Consider the following 23375-nt stretch of genomic DNA (forward strand, 5'->3'; position numbering starts at 1 on the left):
GCCCCCTCCCATACTCAAGGCGCGCGCGCTCCTGGAAAAGTGGGCATGGCCTCTGGAAAAGTGGGCGGGGCCTCGACTTCATATCACACTATAAATAAATAAATATATTTTCACACCCCCTCTTCGCACACAATTAGCAGCATTACACATAACAGCTACAGTAGTGTTCCTTACACACAATGTCTCCAATATAGTGCCAGCTACACATAATGTCTACAGTAGTGCAGTGCCAGATAGACATGACATGCCCCGCAGCAGTGCCAGCTACACATGACATGCCCCGCAGCAGTGCCAGCTACACATGACATGCCCCCAGCAGTGCCAGCTACATGACATGCCCCCCAGCAGTGCCATATAGACATGATATACCCCCCAGCAGTGCCAGATAGACAGGACATGCCCTGCTGCAGTGCCAGCTACACATGATATGCCCCCCAGCAGTGCCAGCTACACATGATAGTGTTCACTCTAGGATTTTTTTAGGGCAGGGGTGCTGATCACGGGGAGGGCATATTTTGCATTTGGGAGGGCACATATTTAAGTTAGAAGGGCAAAATTATGTACATACTGTAATGCTTGTTGCTCCGTTCAAAATCGTGGGCGCGCATCAAAAATTTAGGGGCGTTGCTTCGTGGGGAAGGGGCGCGGCCACATAATAGTGGCAATTCGCATTACACCACACAGTAGTGCAGCTAATACACATTGCACCAGGTAGAACCTCCTATACACACTGCAACAGGTAGAGCACATTAAGACACTTTGTGCCAGGCAGAGCACGTTAGACACTTTGCGCCAGGTATTGCACTGAGACATGGGAACACTACATGATATGCCCCCCAGCCGTGCCAGCTAGACACATGCCCCCCAGCCGTGCCAGATACACATGACATGCCCCCCAGCAGTGCCAAATGCACATGACATGCCCCCCCAGCAGTGCCAGATGCACATGACATGCCCCCCAGCAGTGCCAAATGCACATGACATGCCCCCCCAGCAGTGCCAAATGCACATGACATGCCCCCCCAGCAGTGCGAGAAACATAATTGCCCCCACAGTGCCAGATACATAAATGCCCCCCACAGTGCCAGATACATAAATTCCCCCCACAGTGCCAGATACATAAATGCCCCCACAGTGCCAGATACATAAATACCCCCCACAGGGCCAGATATATAAATGCCCCCCACAGTGCCAGATATGCCCCCACAGTCCCAGATAGATAAATGACCCCACAGTGCCAGATACATTAATGCCCCCTCACAGTGCCAGATAAATGCCCCCACAGTGCCAGATACATTAATGCCCCCTCACAGTGCCAGATAAATGCCGCCACAGTGCCAGATACATCAATGCCCTCCCCCCAGTGCCAGATATGCCCCCACAGACCCAGATAGATACATGACCCCACAGTGCCAGAAATGCCCCCACAGTGCCAGATACATTAATGCCCCCTCACAGTGCACAGATAAATGCCCCCACAGTGCCAGATAAATGCCCCCCCACAGTGCCAGATATATTAATGCCCCCCCCACAGTGCCAGATAAATGAATGCCCCCCCCCCACAGTGCCAGATAAATGTCCCCCACAGTGCCAGATACATTAATGCCCCCCCCCCAGTGCCAGATATGCCCCCACAGTCCCAGATAGATACATGACCCCACAGTGCCAGAAATGCCCCCACAGTGCCAGATACATTAATGCCCCCTCACAGTGCACAGATAAATGTCCCCCCCCCACAGTGGCAGATAAATGAATGCCCCCCACAGTGGCAGATAAATGAATGCCCCCCACAGTGCCAGATAAATGAATGCCCCTCACAGTGCCAGATAAATGCCCCCCACAGTGCCAGATAAATGCCCCCCACAGTGCCACATATGCCCCCAGTACCTGCTGTGCCGAGGGAGGGGGAGTGCTGCTGTGCGCGCCGCTGTCTGTGCTGTCTGCCGCTGTCTGTGCGCGCTGTGCGGCGCCGGTGTCTGACATCAGACGCCGACGCCGCATAGCGCACACAGCGGCGGCGCACACAGCGGGAGGACAGCAGGGGAGATCAGGGCCGGCTCCAGGCTCCGACATGGCGGCGCCCTTTAAGGGTGGCGCCCTGCGCGGCCGCTCGAGTCGAACATGCCTCGAGCCGGCTTTGGCTGGCACTGTGGGGACATGTATACCTGGCACTGAGGTCACAGCTCGCACTGGGGAGACATGTTTATCTGGCACTGGGGGGCATATCTGGCACTGTGGGGACACTGGCATTGTGGAGACATATATATCTGCCACTGTGGGGACATATATATCTGGCACTTGGGGGACATGTATATCTGGCACTGGGGGGCATATCTGGCACTGGGGACACTGGCATTGGGGGCATAGCTGGCACTGTGGAGACATATATCTGGCACTAGGGGCATAGCTGGCACTGTGAGAACATATATATCTGGCACTGGGGGCATAGCTGGCACTTTGGGGACATATATATCTGGCACTAGGGGCATAGCTGGCACTGTGGGGCATATATATCTGGCACTGGGGGCATATCTGGCACGGGGGCATAGCTGTCACTGGGGGGACATGTATATCTGGCACTGGGGGCAGGGCTGGCACTGTGTGGGGACATGTATATCTGGCACTGGGGGCATATCTGGCACTGTGGGGACACTGAATTGTGGGCATAGCTGGCACTTTGGGGACATATATATCTGGCACTAGGAACATAGCTGGCACTGTGGGGACATATATATCTGGCACTGGGGGCATATCTGGCACTGGGAGGAAATGTATATCTGGCACTGGGGGGACATGTATATCTGGCACTGGGGGGGGACATGTATATCTGGCACTGGGGGGACATGTATATCTGGCACTGGGGGGTCATGTGTATCTGGCACTGTGAGGCATATATATATATATATCTGGCACTGTGAGGCATATATGTATCTGGCACTGTGGGGCATATATGTATCTGGCACTTTGGGGTATGTGGCACTGTGGGAACATATGTGTATGTGGCATTGTCGGGGCATATATGTATCTGGCACTGTGGAGGCACCCATTTTTTGACATTTTTATATGTATGTGGCACTGTACTGGGGCATTATATGTATTTGGCACTGTATAACATGACTAAAAACGGAGTTATGACACAAGGTCATACTCCTACAAACGTCATAACGAAAGGTGTGCGCACAAAATGGGGTGTGTCTTTGCGAAAACTAGGCCATGCCCCCATTTTTGCGCGTGCGCGCATGATACTGGCTCTTGCCCTTGACTACAGATCTTCTCTGGCTCTTTGCCTCTGACTGATTGGCCACCCCTGTCCTAGTATATACAGAGAGCTGGCTGTGGCTACAGCTAGGGGGAGCTCCAGAACGCAGCTCCTGCCAGGCCCTTCCAGATGAGCTGGCCAAGTGATGCTCTCTGTTCTTCCTCAAGCTGCACTGTGGGGGTGTGTGTAGTTGGAAAGGGGAGGGGTGCTGAGGGGTCTTTAATAAATGTTGGCAGCACTGTGTTTTATGTGTGCATGTTTAGTGAGGTTTGTGTGTGTGTGTGTGTGTGTGTGTGTGTGTGTGTGTGTGTGTGTAAGTGAAGGAAGCATGTGTTTGTTTTTGTTTGTATGTGTGTTTTTAAGTGAAAGAGGCGTGTGTGCGTGTAAGGGAGACGTGTGTGTATGTGTGAGAGAGGCATGTGTGTGTGTGTGTGTGTGTGTAAGTGAAAGAGGCATGTTTGTGTGTTTAAGTGAAGGAAGCGTGTGTGTGTGTGTGTGTGAGTTTAAATCATACTTGCCTACTGTCCCGGAATGGCCGGGAGGCTCCCGAAAATCGGGTGACCCTCCCGGCCTCCCGGAAGAGCAGGCAAGTCTCCCGATTTTGGGGGTCCCCCCCTGCCCAGCCGCCCACTTAGAGAGTAAAGTGGGCGGTCCGGGCAGGCGATGACGCGATTCTTGTTGAATCGCGTCATCATAGCCACGCCCCCTGCTGGACAATACCGGTAATAGAGGCATTACACAGCGGGGGGCGTGGCTTACATGATGCGTCCCGCTGCCATGCCCCTGTTCCACCTCCGCCACACCCCCACCACGCCTCTTGCCCGCCCCCTCTCTGCACTGCTCGTCGGAGCCCGCCCCCTGCTGAGCCGACCTGGCTGCTCTCTCCCGGAGCGAGCAGCCAAAAAGTCGGCAAGTATGGTTTAAATGAAGGAGGTGTGTGTAAGTGAAGGAAGCATGTGTTTGTTTTTGTTTGTATGTGTGTTTTTAAGTGAAAGAGGCGTGTGTGCGTGTAAGGGAGACATGTGTGTGTGTATGTGTGAGAGAGGCATATGTGTGTGTATGTGTGTGTGTATAAGTGAAAGAGGCATGTTTGTGTGTTTAAGTGAAGGAAGCGTGTGTGTGTGTGTGTGTGTGTGTGTGTGAGTTTAAATGAAGGAGGCATGTGTGTGTGAGTTTAAGTGAAGGAAGCATGTGTAAGTGAGAGGCATTTGTGTAAGTGCGAGGCGTGTGTGTGAGAGGTGTGTGTGTGAGAGGTGTGTGTGTAAATGAGGATTGTGTGTGTTTAAGCGAAGGAGGTGTGTGTGTTTAAGCGAAGGAGGCATGTGTGTGTTTAAGCTAAGGGGGCGCGCATTTACCCGTGTTTTTCTCTAGTGGAAACGGGTCACCCGGCAAATTCCCGGATCAAGTGATCCGGGAATCCTACCCGGGTAGCTAGCCGGGTTGAACACGTGTTCAACTCGGCTAGCTGTCTAGTGTGAACGGGAGCCGTATCCTGCTGCATGATAAAGGAACAAAGACGTACCTTAAATACCCAAGAACAGTGCAACTTACAGTGCCCCATTACCAAATTGAAAACAGTACATAGTGAACCTAAAAGTAGACATTACTGGGACCTCACACAGATATATAGAAATAAAGATAAAGTCACTGAAAAAAGTGGCGTCTGCTAATTATTAATTAAAGATGTTTCAGCACTGCTTGGGCCCGGAACTATAAAAATTCAGGGGTCTCTGAGTGCTGTGGACAAGCATACAGAGCAGTAAGGAGATAAATATTGATATACACTGTTCTCTTTCATACAGCGCTGTATCCGGGCCGCCTGGCGTCTCAAGTTACTACGGCAACCAGACGCGAATTGACTGACGTCATCTTCACAGGACCGGAAACGAAGCGCACAGCCAGCGCGGCCCGAACAGCGTCGGTTCACCTGAGTGGGATTCTTGGGTATTTAAGGTACGTCTTTGTTCCTTTACACATTTGTTCACTTTGACAAAGGGGTAGTGTGACCCCGAAACGTTAGTTCTCGTTTGTGAAAATACAGCACTTTTAAGTCTCCGAGTGCCGCCTCTTTTTTCTGGCTATATATATATATATATATATATATATAAAACAATGCGCGGTCTGAGACCGGATGTATATATCAGAATACTCGTACTATATATTTTGGTAGAGGTACACTTGTTCTTAACTAATGCTGTCTTAAAATGACATGTAGAATACTTTAGTGTCTGTAGAATCACAGCGCTGATAAATCAGGCGGATTTACAGAGGAGACCTTGCCCTACAGTCCCGGAGACCAGTCGCAGCTACTGTTAGAAGATGGTACCCGGCGTCTCAGTCAGGGAGTGAGGGAGAGTGTGAGGCAGCTCCAGGGCGGGAACACCAGCAGTAGACGGTGCCCGGAGCTGGGGGAGGGGCTACAGGTCAAGCGCCTTATTCCCTATGCCGGTCCTCACCACCTGGTACTATGGAGCCTTATTAAAAATGGATAATGTATTATCCGACCTGTGCTCCCCTGGTGGATATAGTGGGGTCCCTGTACAGCCACAGTGTCCACGCCAGCGTTGTGGTCCGTCTCCTAAGACCACGACCGGAACGCGATTTAATGGCGGGTCCCGCCTGGGGGACCCTCTTACCTCCTCCCTGAGGAGCAGCCACGCGATTCAGGAGAGCGTCTGCGGTGGTGTGCCTAGGAACCGGATGGTCTCCGCTGCAAGTACCCGGGAACAGAGCCAGCGGGAGTATGCAACGCTGCTGGGGAGGTGATGGAGCCGCAGCACAGTATGTCACACTGACATATGAAGTGCTGCAGCCCTTGAAGTCTTCTAAATAGCTTTTTCAGGCAGCTGCGCAGCCCCCCCTGTTAAGTGACCTGCTTATGCAGGCACCAATTCTTAAATTGAGCTCTCACACTCACAGTGCCTGGAGGCGAGATTATTTATTAACAGTTTCTTATATATAGCGCAGCATATTCCGTTGCGCTTTACAATTAGAACAACAGTAATAGAACAAAACTGGGTAAAAACAGACAGACATAGAGGTAGGAAGGCCCTGCTCGCAAGCTTACAATCTATAGGGAAATAGCCATAGATACACAAGGATAGATGCTATCTATTGCATAATGGCCCACCAGATTGCTAGGTTCTTAATGGGTTGTATGATGATACCCCGCAATGTTGGCCAACTGTCAGGAGGGTGTGAGAGTAAAGAAAGACAAAATGTGTGATGTTATGTATACTGTGCAGAGAGGATGTAAGTAGATAGGGAAGCACTGACGGTTATGTGGAGGATTATATAGAGGAGGCCCCGCAAATTGCAATGCATCCTAGGACAGTCTAAAGCTTTAGCCTGTTGGTGCCTCTGGATCAAGATCCATCTCTACACCCCGATGTATTCCCTGTGGCACAGTGTACCCAGAAAATAATATTAATGTTACAGCTTTTCTGACTTGCTCTGATAGTAAAATTTGGGGCTGAAACATTATAATGATTTGATGCTCTGAACTGCTAAACCACTTGCACCCATATAAATGAAAATTCTGAGCTAGTGACTGCAACGACTGGCATTTAATTCTTTATACTTGTATATAGGGCCATGTTACCGACTCCGCCCACCCATGTTTGCAGGTGCACGTTGTCCCTTAACAAAGATGTCGCCCCAAGCTATTTCCAGTAGCAGAGATGTACGGAAGATGCTTGGCGCATGCGTAGTAGCAGCCGTGGATCGATTTTTTTTTCGCCTGCGTGATTGGCTGGCAGAGACGCTGATGGTATATTCATGGGCAGCTTACTCACTCGTAGCTCCTCCCCTCAAAACGTCACAAGGTCCCTTCAGCCCCTCCGATATAGAACCAACCGTATAGTAATGGTCCTCTGTGTCTCCCATGATGCTTCGGGGAGGATGTCCAGGCCAGCATTGTAATCACAGCGGCCGCGACATAATGACGGCTGAGTTGGCGAAGGAGTAGGGAGCATTCCTGAGCAGCCTGTGGGTGAGGAGCTCAGTCTGTATGTTGGGCATCTGTGTGACTCCCCCCAGGGCTGCTGCATGGTGCTGCTGGGGATCTATTTTTGTATGGGCACCTCACTAGTATATGCTCAGCACCACTCTATGGCTCAGGTTATGTGCGAGCACTATGCAGTGTTGTAAAGGCTTAGCACTAGTGCTAATATGTATAATATAATACATCTGCATAATTTTGCTTTTATTTTTATTCTGGCTGTCCTGGCTCCATAGTACGGATGTATGTAGACTGGCTACCAGTGCAAGGGATGCCTCTGTGTTCATCATAGGCTGGGCTATTTTTTTGCTATTATTGCTCCCAGTGTGGTTGGGGAGGGGGATCCTGGCAATGGGTCTCTAGTGGCGCCATGATGCTGGCAGGGTTTGGGGGGCTGGCGGGTGCCCTATACAATTGCATGGCTCGCAAGCCCCTACAAATGGCCCTGATCATAGGGTCTGAGTCAGAGATGTACATAAACCTGATGGGTAACATACTTCTCTGATAGAGGGGTGGCTGCGCATGTGCATAACGTGTCCTGCGTTCCTGTACGCTGGGCTGCAGCAGTTTGTACAGTCCGGCCAACCTGTGTAACCTGATGCAATGCCCTCATCTTTGGAGGCAACAGTGGATCACACAAGAGATGCGGGAGGCGGCTATTTACATAAGATGCATCCTGCTACATTTACATATTTTAGTACAGCAGCAGCTGCCTCTAAAGACGCGGCTGCTGTACGTACTGCGTTATTTTCTGAATCAGGCCCGGGCTTAGTGTTCTCTCTGTTCTATGATCATTGAAATGTGTGAGCTGCTGAGGGTGCGTCCAATCCCTCCAATGAGTGACCAATTTGGTAAGACACAAGCCCGGCCAAACCGTACAACTCTAGTAAACAGCCGGTACCCTTTAGTGTGGATGTTGGATAACTCTGCATACTGTATATAGACTCAGGTTACTGCTGTGTCCAAATATAATCAAGTACATTTCAACCAGGGATCAGGATTGCTTGCAGGATGGTCATACAGTTATTTTTGGCAGATTAGTAATAATTTGAAATGTTAAAATGCATGCCTTGAAATATAAAAAACGAAGCATTCGTATCTATATACTGCCACAAGGTTAATGCAGCACCTGATAACATATGAAATAAAAAAAATGGAAAAGTTTGAAATCTAAACCATACTGATTAGTCTGCTGTATAATTAGTGCAGACATGTAGGGGGGAATTCAATTGTTTTTCCCCGCAGCCACCAATAGATGGTGCCTGATGGAGCAATTCAATTGTTTCTCCGTTCAGGCGCTATTAGCTGAGGGAAGACACATTTCAGTTTTGCAGACCTCCCACGTTGGCGAGCTTAAACGTGCAAAAATGTGACCCGTTTGGGCGCCTTACCCAGCTAAACACGACACTTATGGGCGCAATCTGTGGGGAAAAAAAGCCTTTGCCTATCGCCACCTGATCTCCCATCACTTTAGATGGGAGATTGGGTGCGATAAAACAATTAAATCGCCCCTATTACTAAAAGTTAAATTTTTTTGTCCAGAATTGGGTTGGGGGTGCAGAAAGGAAGCATGAAGTGTGTAAAATTGGGTTAGTAATAAGAATAATGTTGGTGGATAAGGAGTGTGTGACTGGAAGGAGGATCATGAGGTGGCTTTAGAATGTAACCCTAGCAGAACAGGGTGTGTACAGATAAAGAGATATACTTTGAGATGTAAGGACACAGGCTTTCTCTTTGCAAGGATCCACATTGTAATCAGCTGCTGTTCAACTTTTAAACCGTGCATAGGAGCCCGTTTAATCATTATCACCATCGGGAGCACCTGCATGACAGCTCCAGTTCCCGTGGCCACAGCCGACTACGTAACCTGGGGAAGCGCAAGCAGCGGGTGCCGCTCCTTCTCAGCCCGGCGCAGACCGGTAAACTCCGGATCACCAGCTACACAGCCTCCTGTCTGCAAAGTGCGGAGGTACCGGAGGTAGCGTGGACCACTTGGAACGGCTTGTTGGGGCTCCCTGCACGGCGCAGCATCAATCATACCCGCTGAGGCTCTGGTGTATGTCCCTGACGGATCGGTGAGACGACACCAGGGAGTAAGGATAGAACAGGCTCCTGCCCAGCGGAGGTAACTCTTTCATTCACTGTTTAACCAGTTATCCACTGCAATGGATCTGTGATGCACGCAATTTCTTCTGGCATATAAAGCCGTGAGTGACTCATGTTCAGATTTAATATTCATTAGTCACATACATTTTTTCATTAAAATTTTGTGTGTACTTAGTGAACCTAACACAGCTGAAAACTTCCCAGGCGCAGTTACCAAATAAGCATGTGCAAATAAGTTCACCTATTACTAATGGTTTTCTGAGTAATTGATAATGAAGCTATAAAATAGTGCACATTTTTATTGCTGTGAAATTTATATTATTATTTTATTCTCCCGGGAGTTTGTTGTAATTTTTACACATTGTATACAAATAAATGTTTTTTAATTTTATCTGATTGTCAAGCGCCACTTGTTATCTGTTGGTTGGTTTTGGTTTCAAGGGACTGGCAATTCCCTTTATCAGGAGGCTGCTGACAATCAAAGTGCAGTGCTTCTCACCCAAGCGCTTAGTTTTTTTCCTTTTCTATACTTTGAGATGTGCAGCGTGAGCCAGTCACCGGTTGCACTGCACAATTCCTCACATGGGGAAGTGACAGATTGCCATATTGCTATTGTACTGTACATTAAAACTATTTACATTTTCTCTTACGTACTAGAGGATGCTGGGGACTCTGTAAGGACCATGGGGTATAGACGGGCTCCGCAGGAGACATGGGCACTCTAAGACTTTAGAATGGGTTTGCACTGGCTCCTCCCTCTATGCCCCTCCTCCAGACCTCAGTTAGATCCTGTGCCCAGAGGAGACTGGATGCACTGCAGGGGAGCTCTCCTGAGTTTCTCTGAAAAGACTTTTGTTAGGTTTTTTATTTTCAGGGAGCGCTGCTGGCAACAGGCTCCCTGCTTCGTGGGACTGAGGGGAGAGAAGCAGACCCACTTTCCTGGACTGATGGGCTCTGCTTCTTAGGCTACTGGACACCTTTAGCTCCAGAGGGTCGGAACACAGGTGTCGTCCTTGCTGTTCGTCCCAGAGCCGCGCCGCCGTCATCCTCACAGAGCCGGAAGATAGAAGCCGGGTAAGTATAAGAAGCAAGAAGACTTCAAAGACGGCAGAAGACTTCAGATCTTCATGAGGTACCGCGCAGCGGTCGCGCTGCACGCCATTGCTCCCAAAACACACACAGGCACAGCAAGAGTGCAGGGCGCAGGGGGGGCGCCCTGGGCAGCAATTTTTACCTCACATAAGCCTGGCACAAGTATATAGATACTGCGGAGGCAGTATATAATAAATCCCCTGCCAGTATAAAGAAAAATAGCGGGACCGAAGCCCGCCGTTGAGGGGGCGGAGCTTGATCCTCCAGCACTAACCAGCGCCAATTTCTCAACAGCACGCTGCAGAGAAGCTGCTCCCGGACTCTCCCCTGCTGAACAAGTAACGGGGCAAAAGCGAGGGGGGGGGGCACATTTATTTGGTGCTAAATTGTGTATATAAAGCGCTGTACAGGCTGGGACTTTGTTTCAGTATCTAGTGGCGCTGGGTGTGTGCTGGCATACTCTCTCTCTGTCTCTCCAAAGGGCCTTATTGTGGGTCTGTCCCCATATTCATATATCCCAGTGTGTGTGGGGGTGTCAGGACGTGTGTGTCGACATGTCTGAAGCCGAAGGCTCGTCTAGGGAGGATGCAGAGCAGATGGTGGTGGTGTCTCCAGCGGCACAGCCGACACCTGATTGGTTGGACATGTGGAATGTTTTAAATGCTAATGTGGCTTTATTACATAAGAGATTGGACAAAGCAGAGTCCAAGGACAAAGCAGGGAGTCAATCCATGGCTTTGACTGTGTCACAAGACCCTTCAGGGTCCCATAAACGTCCCTTTTCCCAGATAGCAGACACTGATACCAACACGGATTCCGGCTCCAGTGTCGACTATGATGATGCAAGGTTGCACCCAAGAGTGGCCAAGAGTATTCAATATATGATTATTGCAATAAAGGATGTTTTGCATATCACAGAGGGCCCCTCGGTCCCTGACGCGAGGGTCTGCATGTTTAAGGAAAAGAAACCTGAGGTAACGTTTCCCCCATCTCATGAGCTGAACGCCTTATTTGAAAAGGCTTGGGAAACTCCAGACAAGAGGCTGCAGGTTCCCAAGAGAATTATTATGGCGTATCCTTTCCCCTCAAAGGACAGGTTACGGTGGGAATCCTCGCCCACGGTGGACAAGGCCTTGACGCGCTTGTCCAAAAAGGTGGCACTACCGTCCCCGGCGGCCCTAAAGGATCCTGCGGATCGCAGGCAGGAACTACCTTAAAATCAATTTATGCGACTACGGGAGCCCTGCTCAGACCTGCAGTAGCGTCGGCATGGGTGGGTAGCGCAATTGCAGCGTGGGCAGATAACATGTCATCTGACATTGACACCCTAGATAAAGATAGTATTGTGTTGACCTTAGGTCACATCAAGGATACAGCGTTATATATGAGAGAGGATGCGAGAGATATTGGGCTGTTGGGTTCAAGAGCCAATGCCATGGCAGTTTCTGCTAGAAGGTCCCTATGGACCCGTCAATGGACAGGTGATGCTGATTCAAAGAGACATATGGAGGCTTTGCCTTACAAAGGTGAAGTTTTATTTGGGGAGGGCCTCGCGGACCTGGTTTCCACAGCTACCGCGGGTAAGTCTTCTTTTTTGCCTTACGTTCCCCCACAGCAAAAGAAAACACCTCAATACCAGATGCAGTCCTTTCAGTCGCATAAGTTCAGAAAGGGTCGTGGATCTTCCTTCCTCGCCAGAGGTAGAGGTAGAGGGAAAAGAACACCAGCTACGGCTAGTTCCCAGGAACAAAAATCCTCCCCGGCCTCTACAAAATCCACCGCATGACCCTGGGGCTCCGCTACGGGAGTCCGCACCGGTGGGGGCACGTCTTCGACTCTTCAGCCAGGTCTGGGTTCAGTCGGATTTGGATCCTTGGGTGGTAGAAATTGTATCCCAAGGCTACAAACTGGAGTTCGAAGATGTGCCTCCACACCGATTTTTCAAATCGGCCTTGCCAGCTTCTCACCCAGAGAGGGAAATAGTTTCAGCTGCCATACAAAAGCTGTTACAACAGCAGGTGATTATCAAGGTTCCCCTAGTACAACAGGGGAAAGGGTTTTATTCAACCCTATTTGTGGTCCCGAAGCCGGATGGCTCGGTCAGACCAATTCTGAATCTAAAATCCCTAAACCTATATTTGAAAAGGTTCAAATTCAAGATGGAATCTCTCTGGGCAGTGATCTCCAGCCTGGAAGGGGGGGGGATTTTATGGTGTCACTAGAAATAAAGGATGCATACCTTCATGTCCCCATATATCCGCCGCATCAGGCGTACCTGAGATTAGCTGTACAGGATTGTCATTACCAGTTTCAGACGTTGCCGTTTGGGCTTTCCACGGCCCCGAGAATTTTCACCAAGGTAATGGCGGAAATGATGGTGCTCCTGCGCAAGCAGGGGATCACAATTATCCCATACTTGGACGATCTCCTGATAAAGGCAAGATCGAGAGATCAGTTACTAAAAAGCGTGTCTCTCTCCATGAGACTACTACAACAACACGGCTGGATTCTAAATCTACCTAAGTCACAGTTGGTTCCGACAACTCGGCTGTCATTTTTGGGCATGTTCTGGACACGGAAAAAAAGAGGGTTTTTCTCCCAATGGAAAAAGCCCAGGAACTCCAGAACATGGTCAAGGACCTGCTGAAACCAAAAAGAGTAAGATAAATCTTACAGGGATAGTTCTGCAACAGGTTATTGATACAGACATTGACCAATATAGGTTCTTGGTCTGTGACCGACTTTAAACTGATAATGTACACTGAGTGTACCAATTACTAATCGGTGGTGCTCCCAGAGTCAGTAAGTTTAAGGCACTAAAACAGGAGAGGAGAAAGACTCTATGTTGGGGCACTCTTTATCAAATATTAGACATTTAAAACATAACTTTTAATAATTATACTAAAAATGAAGTGACACAGTTTATGGATTTATACAGATGATGATGCATATAAATTATGCTAATCTTGACAATTTATTTAAATATATGTAGTAATAAGCGCCTTGGTGAAAATTATTTGTAATTAATAAATTAGCTGGGAAAGATCTGTCTATAGTATATGACAGGTTGTATTTTTGATCCCAGAGGAAAAATACCTTGGTTTAGTTACCTCCGTGTTTTGAATGCTTCCAGTAAAGAAGAGGGTATATGTGATATAACAAATTTGAATGTTGCCTATAAGGGTTCTTATACACCTACTGCTCTATGTTTAGGCAGCCGTGTAACCAGGAAGGCTTTTACTTAATGAATATTGTATCATTCAACTTTTTGCTACAGACAAAAGTCTGAAAATACGGATAAGTGCTGGTTTGGTATGAGAATGTGCTAACAAAACAATGTATATAATAAAGAAAATTGTTAATAAAGACAATATTTTTAATAAAGACAATATTTTGTATATAGCGTGTTTGATAGTAACTCCCAAGAGTTTTGAGATACAGGAGAGATAAGAAAAAGATAGAGTAATTGAGGGGGGTGTCTTACTTCTGCTGTTCAGCTGGGTTGTTTACTGCACCTGGTGTTCACTGCTGGTCCCCCACACAGTTACTGACTAGGCCTGCCACAGATTTGCTTCCAAGATCGAACGGGATCAGGCGTATCCTGTGGAGTATGGCCGTAATCTGCTGAATGAGAGAGTATGACTACCAAAGTGCTTCTGCTGTCCAGATTAGTGGATGAGAGAGCATGAAATTTGTAGGCTGTATATCAGAAAGAACATATAAAGATAATCTCTATACAGATTTGATGACAGATTATATTGCAGTTTGTACAGTAGAGAATAATAAAAATTCAGAACACACTGATTTTCTACTTGTAGGATAAAGACTGATGTGGTACACAAATAACTACTAATGAGATAAAGGCTAGTGTTATATTTAGATCACACAAATAAGTTCATGACAATTTAATATCAACAAACTGAGATTATTAGTGTGCAAAAAAAGACACCTTTAGCTTATTGAAAAAAGAAAGAAGAATACCTTCATCTTCCTTGCAAAAAATATATTTTACTGAAAAAATTCAAACCCCTAGTGCAGAACAAACATAAATGCACTATTGTTGCTTAATTACTGCACTCCTATTGCATATTAATGCACATAAACAAAATGTAATGTAATGAAGGAGGTAGCTTGATGAATATAGAGAATTGTATAGGAGGTTCCTAAATAAAAAGATATTTTACTAAAAAAATTCAAACCCCTAGTGCAGAACAAACATAAATGCACTATTGTTGCTTAATTACTGCACTCCTATTGCATATTAATGCACATAAACAAAATGTAATGTAATGAAGGAGGTAGCTTGATGAATATAGAGAATTGTATAGGAGGTCCCTAGATAAATAACAATTAAGAAAAAGATGAAAAAAATTAAGGAAATAAATGATATAATAAATCTTGTTGCCCTGAATGGGCGCTTACTAAACCGGTGTATTCCTTGTCTGGGAGTGGGCTGCGCAGTCCCACTGAATCCCACTTAACCAAACGGCCCGTTTCACCAATATGTAGGCTTGCTCACTGGTGATTAATGTGGCTCATATGAGAGTATATATAATGTAGATTTAATTACCTAAGTGGCCGCCGGTGATTTCAGTAAACGCGCCGTGTGTAACTGTGTCACTTCATTTTTAGTATAATTATTAAAAGTTATGTTTTAAATGTCTAATATTTGATAAAGAGTGCCCCAACATAGAGTCTTTCTCCTCTCCTGTTTTAGTGCCTGAAACCAAAAAGAGTGTCAGTTCATCAATGCACTCAAGTATTGGGAAAGATGGTTTCGGCCTACAAGGCCATTCCGTTCGGCAGGTTCCATGTGAGAACTTTTCAGTGATACCTTCTGGACAAGTGGTCAGGGTCCCATCTACAAATGCATCGGAGGGTAAGCCAGTCCCCCAGGGCCAGGGTCTCTCTCCTATGGTGGCTCCAGAGTGCTCACCTTCTAGAGGGTCGCAGGTTCGGCATTCAAGATTGGGTTCTTGTGACCACGGACGCGAGCCTCCGAGGATGGGGAGCAGTCACACAAGGAAAACATTTTCAGGGAATATGGTCAAGCCAGGAGGCTTGTCTATACATCAATGTGCTGGAATTAAGGGCCATATACAACGACCTGTAACAGGTGGAGAAGCTTCTTCGCAACCTACCCGTTCTGATCCAGTCAGACAACGTCACAGCCGTGGCGCATGTAAACCGCCAGGGCGGGACAAGGAGCAGAGCAGCAATGGCAGAAGCCACCAGGATTCTTCGCTGGGCGGAAAATCATGTAAGCGCTCTATCAGCGGTCTTCAATCCGGGAGTAGACAACTGGGAGGCAGACTTCCTCAGCAGGCACGATCTCCATCCAGGAGAGTGGGAACTTCATCAAGAGGTCTTTGCAGAGGTAACAAGTCGTTGGGGACTTCCTCAAATAGACATGATGGCGTCACGCCTCAACAGAAAGCTTCGGAAGTATTGTTCCAGGTCGAGGGACCCTCAGGCAGTGGCGGTGGATGCCCTGGTGACACCGTGGGTGTTTCAGTCGGTTCCCTCCACTTCCACTTATCTCAAAAATATTGAGAATCATAAGACGAACAAGAGTGCAGACAATACTCATTGTTCCAGATTGGCCTCGAAGGGCCTGGTATTCAGATCTTCAGGAAATGATCACAGAAGATCCGTGGCCTCTTCCTCTCAGGGAGGACCTGTTGCAACAGGGGCCCTGTGTGTTCCAAGGCTTACCGCGGTTACGTTTGACGGCATGGCGGTTGAACACCGAATCCTAGCTAGGAAAGGTATTCCGGGGGAAGTCATCCCTACTCTAATCAAAGCTAGGAAGGAGGTAACGGCGAAGCATTATCACCGTATCTAGAGGAAATGTGTGTCTTGGTGTGAAGCCAAGAATGCTCCTACGGAAGATTTTCAGCTGGGTCGTTTTCTCCATTTTCTACAGACAGGAGTGGATATGGGCCTAAAGTTAGGCTCCATTAGGGTGCAGATTTCAGCCTTATCTATATTCTTTCAGAAGGAATTGGCTTTTCTCCCAGAAGTACAGCCTTTTGTAAAGGGAGTGCTGCACATCCAACCTCCTTTTGTTCCCCCAGTGGCACCGTGGGACCTTAACGTGGTGTTACAGTTCCTTAAATCACACTGGTTTGAACAGTTGAATTAAAGTTTCTCACTTGGAAAGTGGTCATGTTATTGGCCTTGGCATCTGCGAGGCGGGTGTCCGAATTGGCGGCTTTGTCTCACAAGAGCCCCTATCTGATTTTCCATGTGGATCGGGCAGATTTGAGGACTCGTCCTCAATTTCTGCCTAAAGTGGTTTTGTCGTTTCATATGAACCAACCTATTATGGTGCCTGTGGCTACGGGTGACTTGGAGGATTCCAAGTCCCTTGATGTAGTCAGGGCCTTAAAAATTTTATGTAGCCAGGACGGCTCGGGTTAGGAAAACAGAGGCACTGTTTGTCCTGTATGCAGCCAACAAGGTTGGCGCTCCTGCTTCTAAGCAGACTATTGCTCGCTGGATCTGTAACACGATTCAGCAGGCTCATTCTACGGCTGGATTGCCGTAACCAAATTCGGTAAAGGCCCATTCCACTAGGAAGGTGGGCTCTTCTTGGGCGGCTGCCCGAGGCGTCTCGGCATTGCAGCTTTGCCGAGCGGCTACTTGGTCGGGTTCAAACACTTTTGCAAAATTTTACAAGTTTGATACCCTGGCTGATGAGGACCTCATGTTTGCTCAATCGGTGCTGCAGAGTCATCCGCACTCTCCTGCCCGGTCTGGAGCTTTGGTATAAACCCCATGTTCCTTACGGAGTCCCCAGCATCCTCTAGGACGTAAGAGAAAATAAGATTTTAAACCTACCGGTAAATCTTTTTCTCCTAGTCCGTAGAGGATGCTGGGCGCCCGTCCCAGTGCGGACAAATTCTGCAAGGCTTGTACAGTATATAGTTGTTGCTTGCATAAGGGTTATGTTACAGTTGAGATCAGTCGCTGGCTTATGCTGTATTGTTCATGCTGTTAACTGGTTTAGTATATACCATGTTGTACGGTGTGTATGGTGTGGGCTGGTATGTATCTTGCCCTTAGATTAACAAAATTCCTTTCCTCGTACTGTCAGTCTCCTCTGGGCACAGTTCTATAACTGAGGTCTGGAGGAGGGGCATAGAGGGAGGAGCCAGTTCACACCTATCTAAAGTCTTAGAGTGCCCATGTCTCCTGCGGAGCCCGTCTATACCCCATGGTCCTTACGGAGTCCCCAGCATCCTCTACGGACTAGGAGAAAAAGATTTACCGGTAGGTTTAAAATCTTATTTTAAATATGTTAAATTTAAATTGTGCTGAACAACCTTATCCTCATTTGTCACTGACCGTGTAGTGGATCTGTTAGCTGCCTGCTGTGGGCTTTCGTTCAAATCACTTTGCCATATTTGTAAATGTAATGTGATATAAACGTATTATAGGCCCTACACACTTGGCGATATTACTCAAAGATATGAACGAGCTCGTTCATTAATGAACGAGATACCCTTCATATCTTTGAGTGTGGAGGCACCAGCAATGAACGATGCGCGGCCCTGGGCTGGTGCCCTGTCGCCTGTGCATGCAGGCCAATATGGATGATCTCGTCTATATTTGCCTGCACTTCTATGGAGCCGGGTGACGGGGGGAGTGAAGAAACTTCACTCCCCCCGTCACTGCCCCCCCCCCCCCCCTCCCCCCCCGCCGCCGGGTCGCTCGTCGGAAGTATCCGCCGTCAGGGCAGCTCGGCGGCGGATCGATCAATGTGTAGGGCCCGTAAGTCTCTTTATTAAACTTGCACTTAGCTACTATAGGGCATGCATTGACACAATTAGTTTCAGGCTTCCCTGACACCTCGAATGTTGGTAAGATTTGGTTCATCCAGGTTATTGCTCAGAAAATGTCATAGCTTAAGTTAACTGGAAATAGATCAACATGTTCATTTGTTATTTTACATTTTCAAATTCCACAGATAAAATGAAAACTTGCAAAATGGATGCAAATTTTTACTGGAAATGAGTTAATGTACTTCATGTCTATACATATAGGGAGCATCTTATATCAGTCATCCCACCAGGATCAGAGTCCATTACCCGGTCTACAGGATGGACAGTGACAGGAGTCACATGACTGAGAGGATACTAAACCTCACCCTGGAGGTCATCTACCTGTTGACCGGAGAGGTGAGGGCTTCTTGGAGCGTGACAATAACATTAATGCTCTCAGTCATAACAACATGGGGCCTTCAGAACATTATAGAGTAGTGAGCCATCTTTTTCTACGATATTTACTAGTGCCTGTCTCCTCATTTAGGATTATGTACCATTGAAGAAGTACAGTGAATGTGAAAGACCCAGCAGCAGCCGTCCCTATGTGTCAGGAGGACTGAGCAGGACCCAGATCCCAATCGCTGAGCCTCCACCTCACTCACTGATCCTTGAGAGAGACAATGAGCAGAAGATCCTGGAACTCGCCAACAAGATCATTCAGCTGCTGACTGGAGAGGTGACTGCTGGGAATGGGGCATTATACAGTAACACCAGGGGAGGTGTCTGGGTGATGACTGGAGAGGTGACTGCTGGGAATGGGGCATTATACAGTAACACCAGGGGAGGTGTCTGGGTGATGACTGGAGAGGTGACTGCTGGGAATGGGACATTATACAGTAACACCAGGGGAGGTGTCTGGGTGATGACTGGAGAGGTGACTGCTGGGAATGGGGCATTATACAGTAACACCAGGGGAGGTGTCTGGGTGATGACTGGAGAGGTGACTGCTGGGAATGGGGCATTATACAGTAATACCAGGGGAGGTGTCTGGGTGATGACTGGAGCGGTGACTGCTGGGAATGGGGCATTATACAGTAACACCGGGGGAGGTGTCTGGGTGATGACTGGAGAGGTGACTGCTGGGAATGGGGCATTATACAGTAACACCAGGGGAGTGTCTGGGTGATGACTGGAGAGGTGACTGGTGGGAATGGGGCATTATACAGTAACACCAGGGGAGGTGTCTGGGTGATGACTGGAGAGGTGACTGCTGGGAATGGGACATTATACAGTAACACCAGGGGAGGTGTCTGGACGATGACTGGAGAGGTGACTGCTGGGAATGGGGCATTATACAGTAACACCAGGGGAGGTGTCTGGGTGATGACTGGAGAGGTGACTGCTGGGAATGGGGCATTATACAGGAACACCATGGGAGGTGTCTGGGTGATGACTGGAGAGGTGACTGCTGGGAATGGGGCATTATACAGTAACACCAGGGGAGGTGTCTGGGTGATGACTGGAGAGGTGACTGCTGGGAATGGGACATTATACAGTAACACCAGGGGAGGTGTCTGGGTGATGACTGGAGAGGTGACTGCTGGGAATGGGACGTTATACAGTAACACCAGGGGAGGTGTCTGGGTGATGACTGGAGAGGTGACTGCTGGGAATGGGGCATTATACAGTAACACCAGGGGAGGTGTCTGGGTGATGACTGGAGAGGTGACTGCTGGGAATGGGACATTATATAGTAACACCAGGGGAGGTGTCTGGGTGATGACTGTGTCATTGTGTGTGTCAGGTTCCTCTAAGGTGTCAGGATGTCACTGTCTATCTCTCCATGGAGGAGTGGGAGTATTTAGAGGGACACAAGGATCTGTACAAGGACGTCATGATGGAGAATCACCGCCCACTCACATCACTGGGTAAGATGAGACTGTCAAAGCTAGACTTGTAGGTGGTCAAGGCCAGTGTATATGAAAAAAGTGTTGTTTGATAGAACCTGTTAGCATGTAAGGAGGAGCGAGATGGAATGGGGAGTGCAAGAGGGAGGTACAGAATATATATTTTGGTAAAAGATTGGACCCCCATCCCATAAGCTGGGTATACACTGTGAGATCTGGCTCCTACACATTTGGCGATCCGCCGCCGAGCTGCCTGACGGGGGGAGTGTACGGGGGGAGCGAAGTTTGTTCACTCCACCCATCACCCAGCTCCATAGCACTGCATGCTAATATGGACGAGATTGTCCATATTGGCCTGCATGCATAAGCGACCCGGCACCAACGATGAACGATGCGCGGAGCCGGGCATCGTTCATTGTTGGTACCTACACACTGAACGATATGAACGAGTTCTCGTTCGTTAATGAACGGGAACATTCACATCGTTCAGTATTATCTGCCAGTGTGTAGGGCCCATTAGAGTATGTCAGACCATCAGGGATTTTATCTGACAAGCAGAAACTGTCAGATATCTTAGCTATACACTGCGATTCTCCCCTGAGGAGGAGACATTTCCCCATTCCACTCCTGTGAGGGAACAGATGTTGGTCGCCCAGCCACAGCACATACACTGCTAGATGTGGCTGACCAATTATTAGATCTATCAGACATACTGCACAATGGCAGCACAACAGACAGATAATTAGTGGCTGGTCGCAGCAGTACATTGTACAATTGTTTAGGCTATAGTCCAGTTTAGTACTGTTACCGTGGGTCTCCTAGACGGGCCCTTTCAGTCGCTAAGAATAAGTTTGGCAGCAGTGACTTAAGTATATCCACCAACAATTGAGCAAATAGATTCATGGCGATGTTTAGTTGGGTACTTGGCTGGTAGTTTGGACACAGAGGGGTCCTTACAGCTGATAGGAATGATAGAGATGTGGGTTATCAGTGACTACCGCAAGAATGGGGCTTGGTCAGAGATGGTATTGCAGGCCTTTAATAAAAGAGAAGCAACCTCCTCCTCCTCCTCCTCCTGGGAAAGCCATCTGGCCAAGGGTGTTTATCTGATGGAGTGGACTTAATAGCCTCTTCTAATTCTCCCAGTGTAATCCGCTTCCCTAGGTTATCTATCATCTGCCGGAAGACCAGGGAGCCGAATCCCAGTTAGATATAAGTTAATAGCTTCCTGTCAGTTTTGGGAAGGTGGGGCTAGCCCCAGCTAAATAATAAACTTTGGTGTAATAGGATCAATAAATGTAGAGGCGGTGTCTCCGGTGTCATGGTGATGCGTCTGGTGTTGTCTGTAATGGAGTGAATAAAGGTTACAGCTCTATATACTGTGAGGGCTCTGGCTAGCGTTTTACCTGATTATGTTTTCTTTGGCACCAGTGAAAATATCTGCTGCTTAGTGTCCTCTGTCTGTTTAATTTTGTCTGCCACCAATTTGTTGGGAACGTGAAATGATGCCACCAAATCCGCTAATTCATCACAAGAAAACAATTCCGTATAGGGAGGTCTGCAATGCCCCAATGTTTTGCTACAGTGCTTTAATTTGTCTTAATATTTGTTTGTGTTTGTTTTTTTTTTCTTTGGAAGGCGCTTGTTGAATGCACTTGTTCATTCAAAAACAGTGATTTTGGTGGGCTTGAGTGTCCTATTATGTTCTATGGGGGCTATTCAATAGTGGGCGTCTGTTGGAGCTATTCAATCGTTGCTGCAATCAGATTGCCATTAGCCGCAGCAGTCGCATCTCACCTCGTAGCCCCGGAGGCAGCGAGCTGAAATGTGCGAGAATTTGGTTGTTGGAGTTACCAAACAGGACTTTTTCTCATCGCGCCCATTAGTTTAGACGGATTTTGCCGCTTTAGACAACTAAACCCTGTCTACCTGGGCGAGACACCCGCGATAATTAATAGGCGCCTAAAACAATTGAATAGTAACAATGGCCGTCCTTGATCGCATTAGGACGAACAATTGAATAGCCCCCTAGATATATTCATCCCAAGCCTCCTCTAGCTGGGGTTTTCAGTATGTTATGTTAAAGGGATTCATTGAATTTCCAATGCACAGGGGGTCGGTGTTTGAGCAAGGAAGAGTTCAATGGAGATCACGTCATTAGACGAATCAAAGCTGCCTGACTAGATACAAGTTCCTGTGTTCCAGAAACAAATATTCCTCAATATTTATTTGTAAAATAATTGTATGACTATATGCCACACTTACATACCAGACACAAAGTTCACAGCCCCATATAAAAAGCAGCAAGGATGGAGTGAGATCAGGCAGGGGGTGAGTTTGGCTGCCGGTGTTTCTACACCGTTGCAACAGCTAGTTGCCCCCACGCATGTACGGGAGAGTCAAGCGTGAGTCTAGAATCTGTACGAGTATCCCACTTTCTCTGACGTCCTAAGTGGATGCTGGGACTCCGTAAGGACCATGGGGAATAGCGGCTCCGCAGGAGACTGGGCACAACTAAAGAAAGCTTTAGGACTACCTGGTGTGCACTGGCTCCTCCCTCTATGACCCTCCTCCAGACCTCAGTTAGAATTTTGTGCCCGGCTGAGCTGGATGCACACTAGGGGCTCTCCTGAGCTAGAAAAAGAAAGTTTATTTTAGGTTTTTTATTTTCAGTGAGATCTGCTGGCAACAGACTCACTGCTACGAGGGACTAAGGGGAGAGAAGCGAACCTACCTGCTTGCAGCTAGCTTGGGCTTCTAAGGCTACTGGACACCATTAGCTCCAGAGGGATCGAACACAGGGCCCGACCTCGATCGTCCGTTCCCGGAGCCGCGCCGCCATCCCCCTTACAGAGCCAGAAGCAAGAAGAGTCCTGGAAATCGGCGGCAGAAGACTTTGGTCTTCAAACAAGGTAGCGCACAGCACTGCAGCTGTGCGCCATTGCTTCCCATGCACACCTCACACTCCGGTCACTGATGGGTGCAGGGCGCTGGGGGGGGGCGCCCTGGGCTGCAATATTAAGTACCTTGGCTGGCAAAAAAACACATAATATAGTCATAGAGACTATATATGTGTAAAATACCCCTGCCAGATATACATAGAAAAAAGCAGGAGAAGTCCGCCGAAAAAGGGGCGGGGCTATCTCCCTCAGCACACTGGCACCATTTTCCCTCACAGCTCCGCTGGAAGGATCGCTCCCATGCTCTCCCCTGCAGTTTCCAGACTACATAGGGTAAAAAAG

At 48.1% G+C, this 23375-nt stretch overlaps 1 protein-coding gene across 1 annotated transcript in view; it reads left to right on the top strand.

Moving 5' to 3' along the window:
• Positions 1 to 8730: 8730 nt before the first annotated feature.
• Positions 8731 to 23375, top strand: part of LOC135054880 (gastrula zinc finger protein XlCGF57.1-like) — a 113930-nt gene continuing 99285 nt past the window's right edge. Inside the window, exons 1-4 of the mRNA XM_063958311.1 lie at positions 8731 to 9384; positions 18506 to 18640; positions 18771 to 18962; positions 20031 to 20154. Coding sequence (XP_063814381.1) covers positions 18563 to 18640; positions 18771 to 18962; positions 20031 to 20154 — 394 coding nt within the window. The 5' untranslated portion in view covers positions 8731 to 9384; positions 18506 to 18562. The remainder of the gene's footprint in view (positions 9385 to 18505; positions 18641 to 18770; positions 18963 to 20030; positions 20155 to 23375) is intronic.

The sequence above is a fragment of the Pseudophryne corroboree genome, chromosome 3, assembly GCF_028390025.1.
Source record: "Pseudophryne corroboree isolate aPseCor3 chromosome 3, aPseCor3.hap2, whole genome shotgun sequence".
NCBI lineage: Eukaryota > Metazoa > Chordata > Amphibia > Anura > Myobatrachidae > Pseudophryne > Pseudophryne corroboree.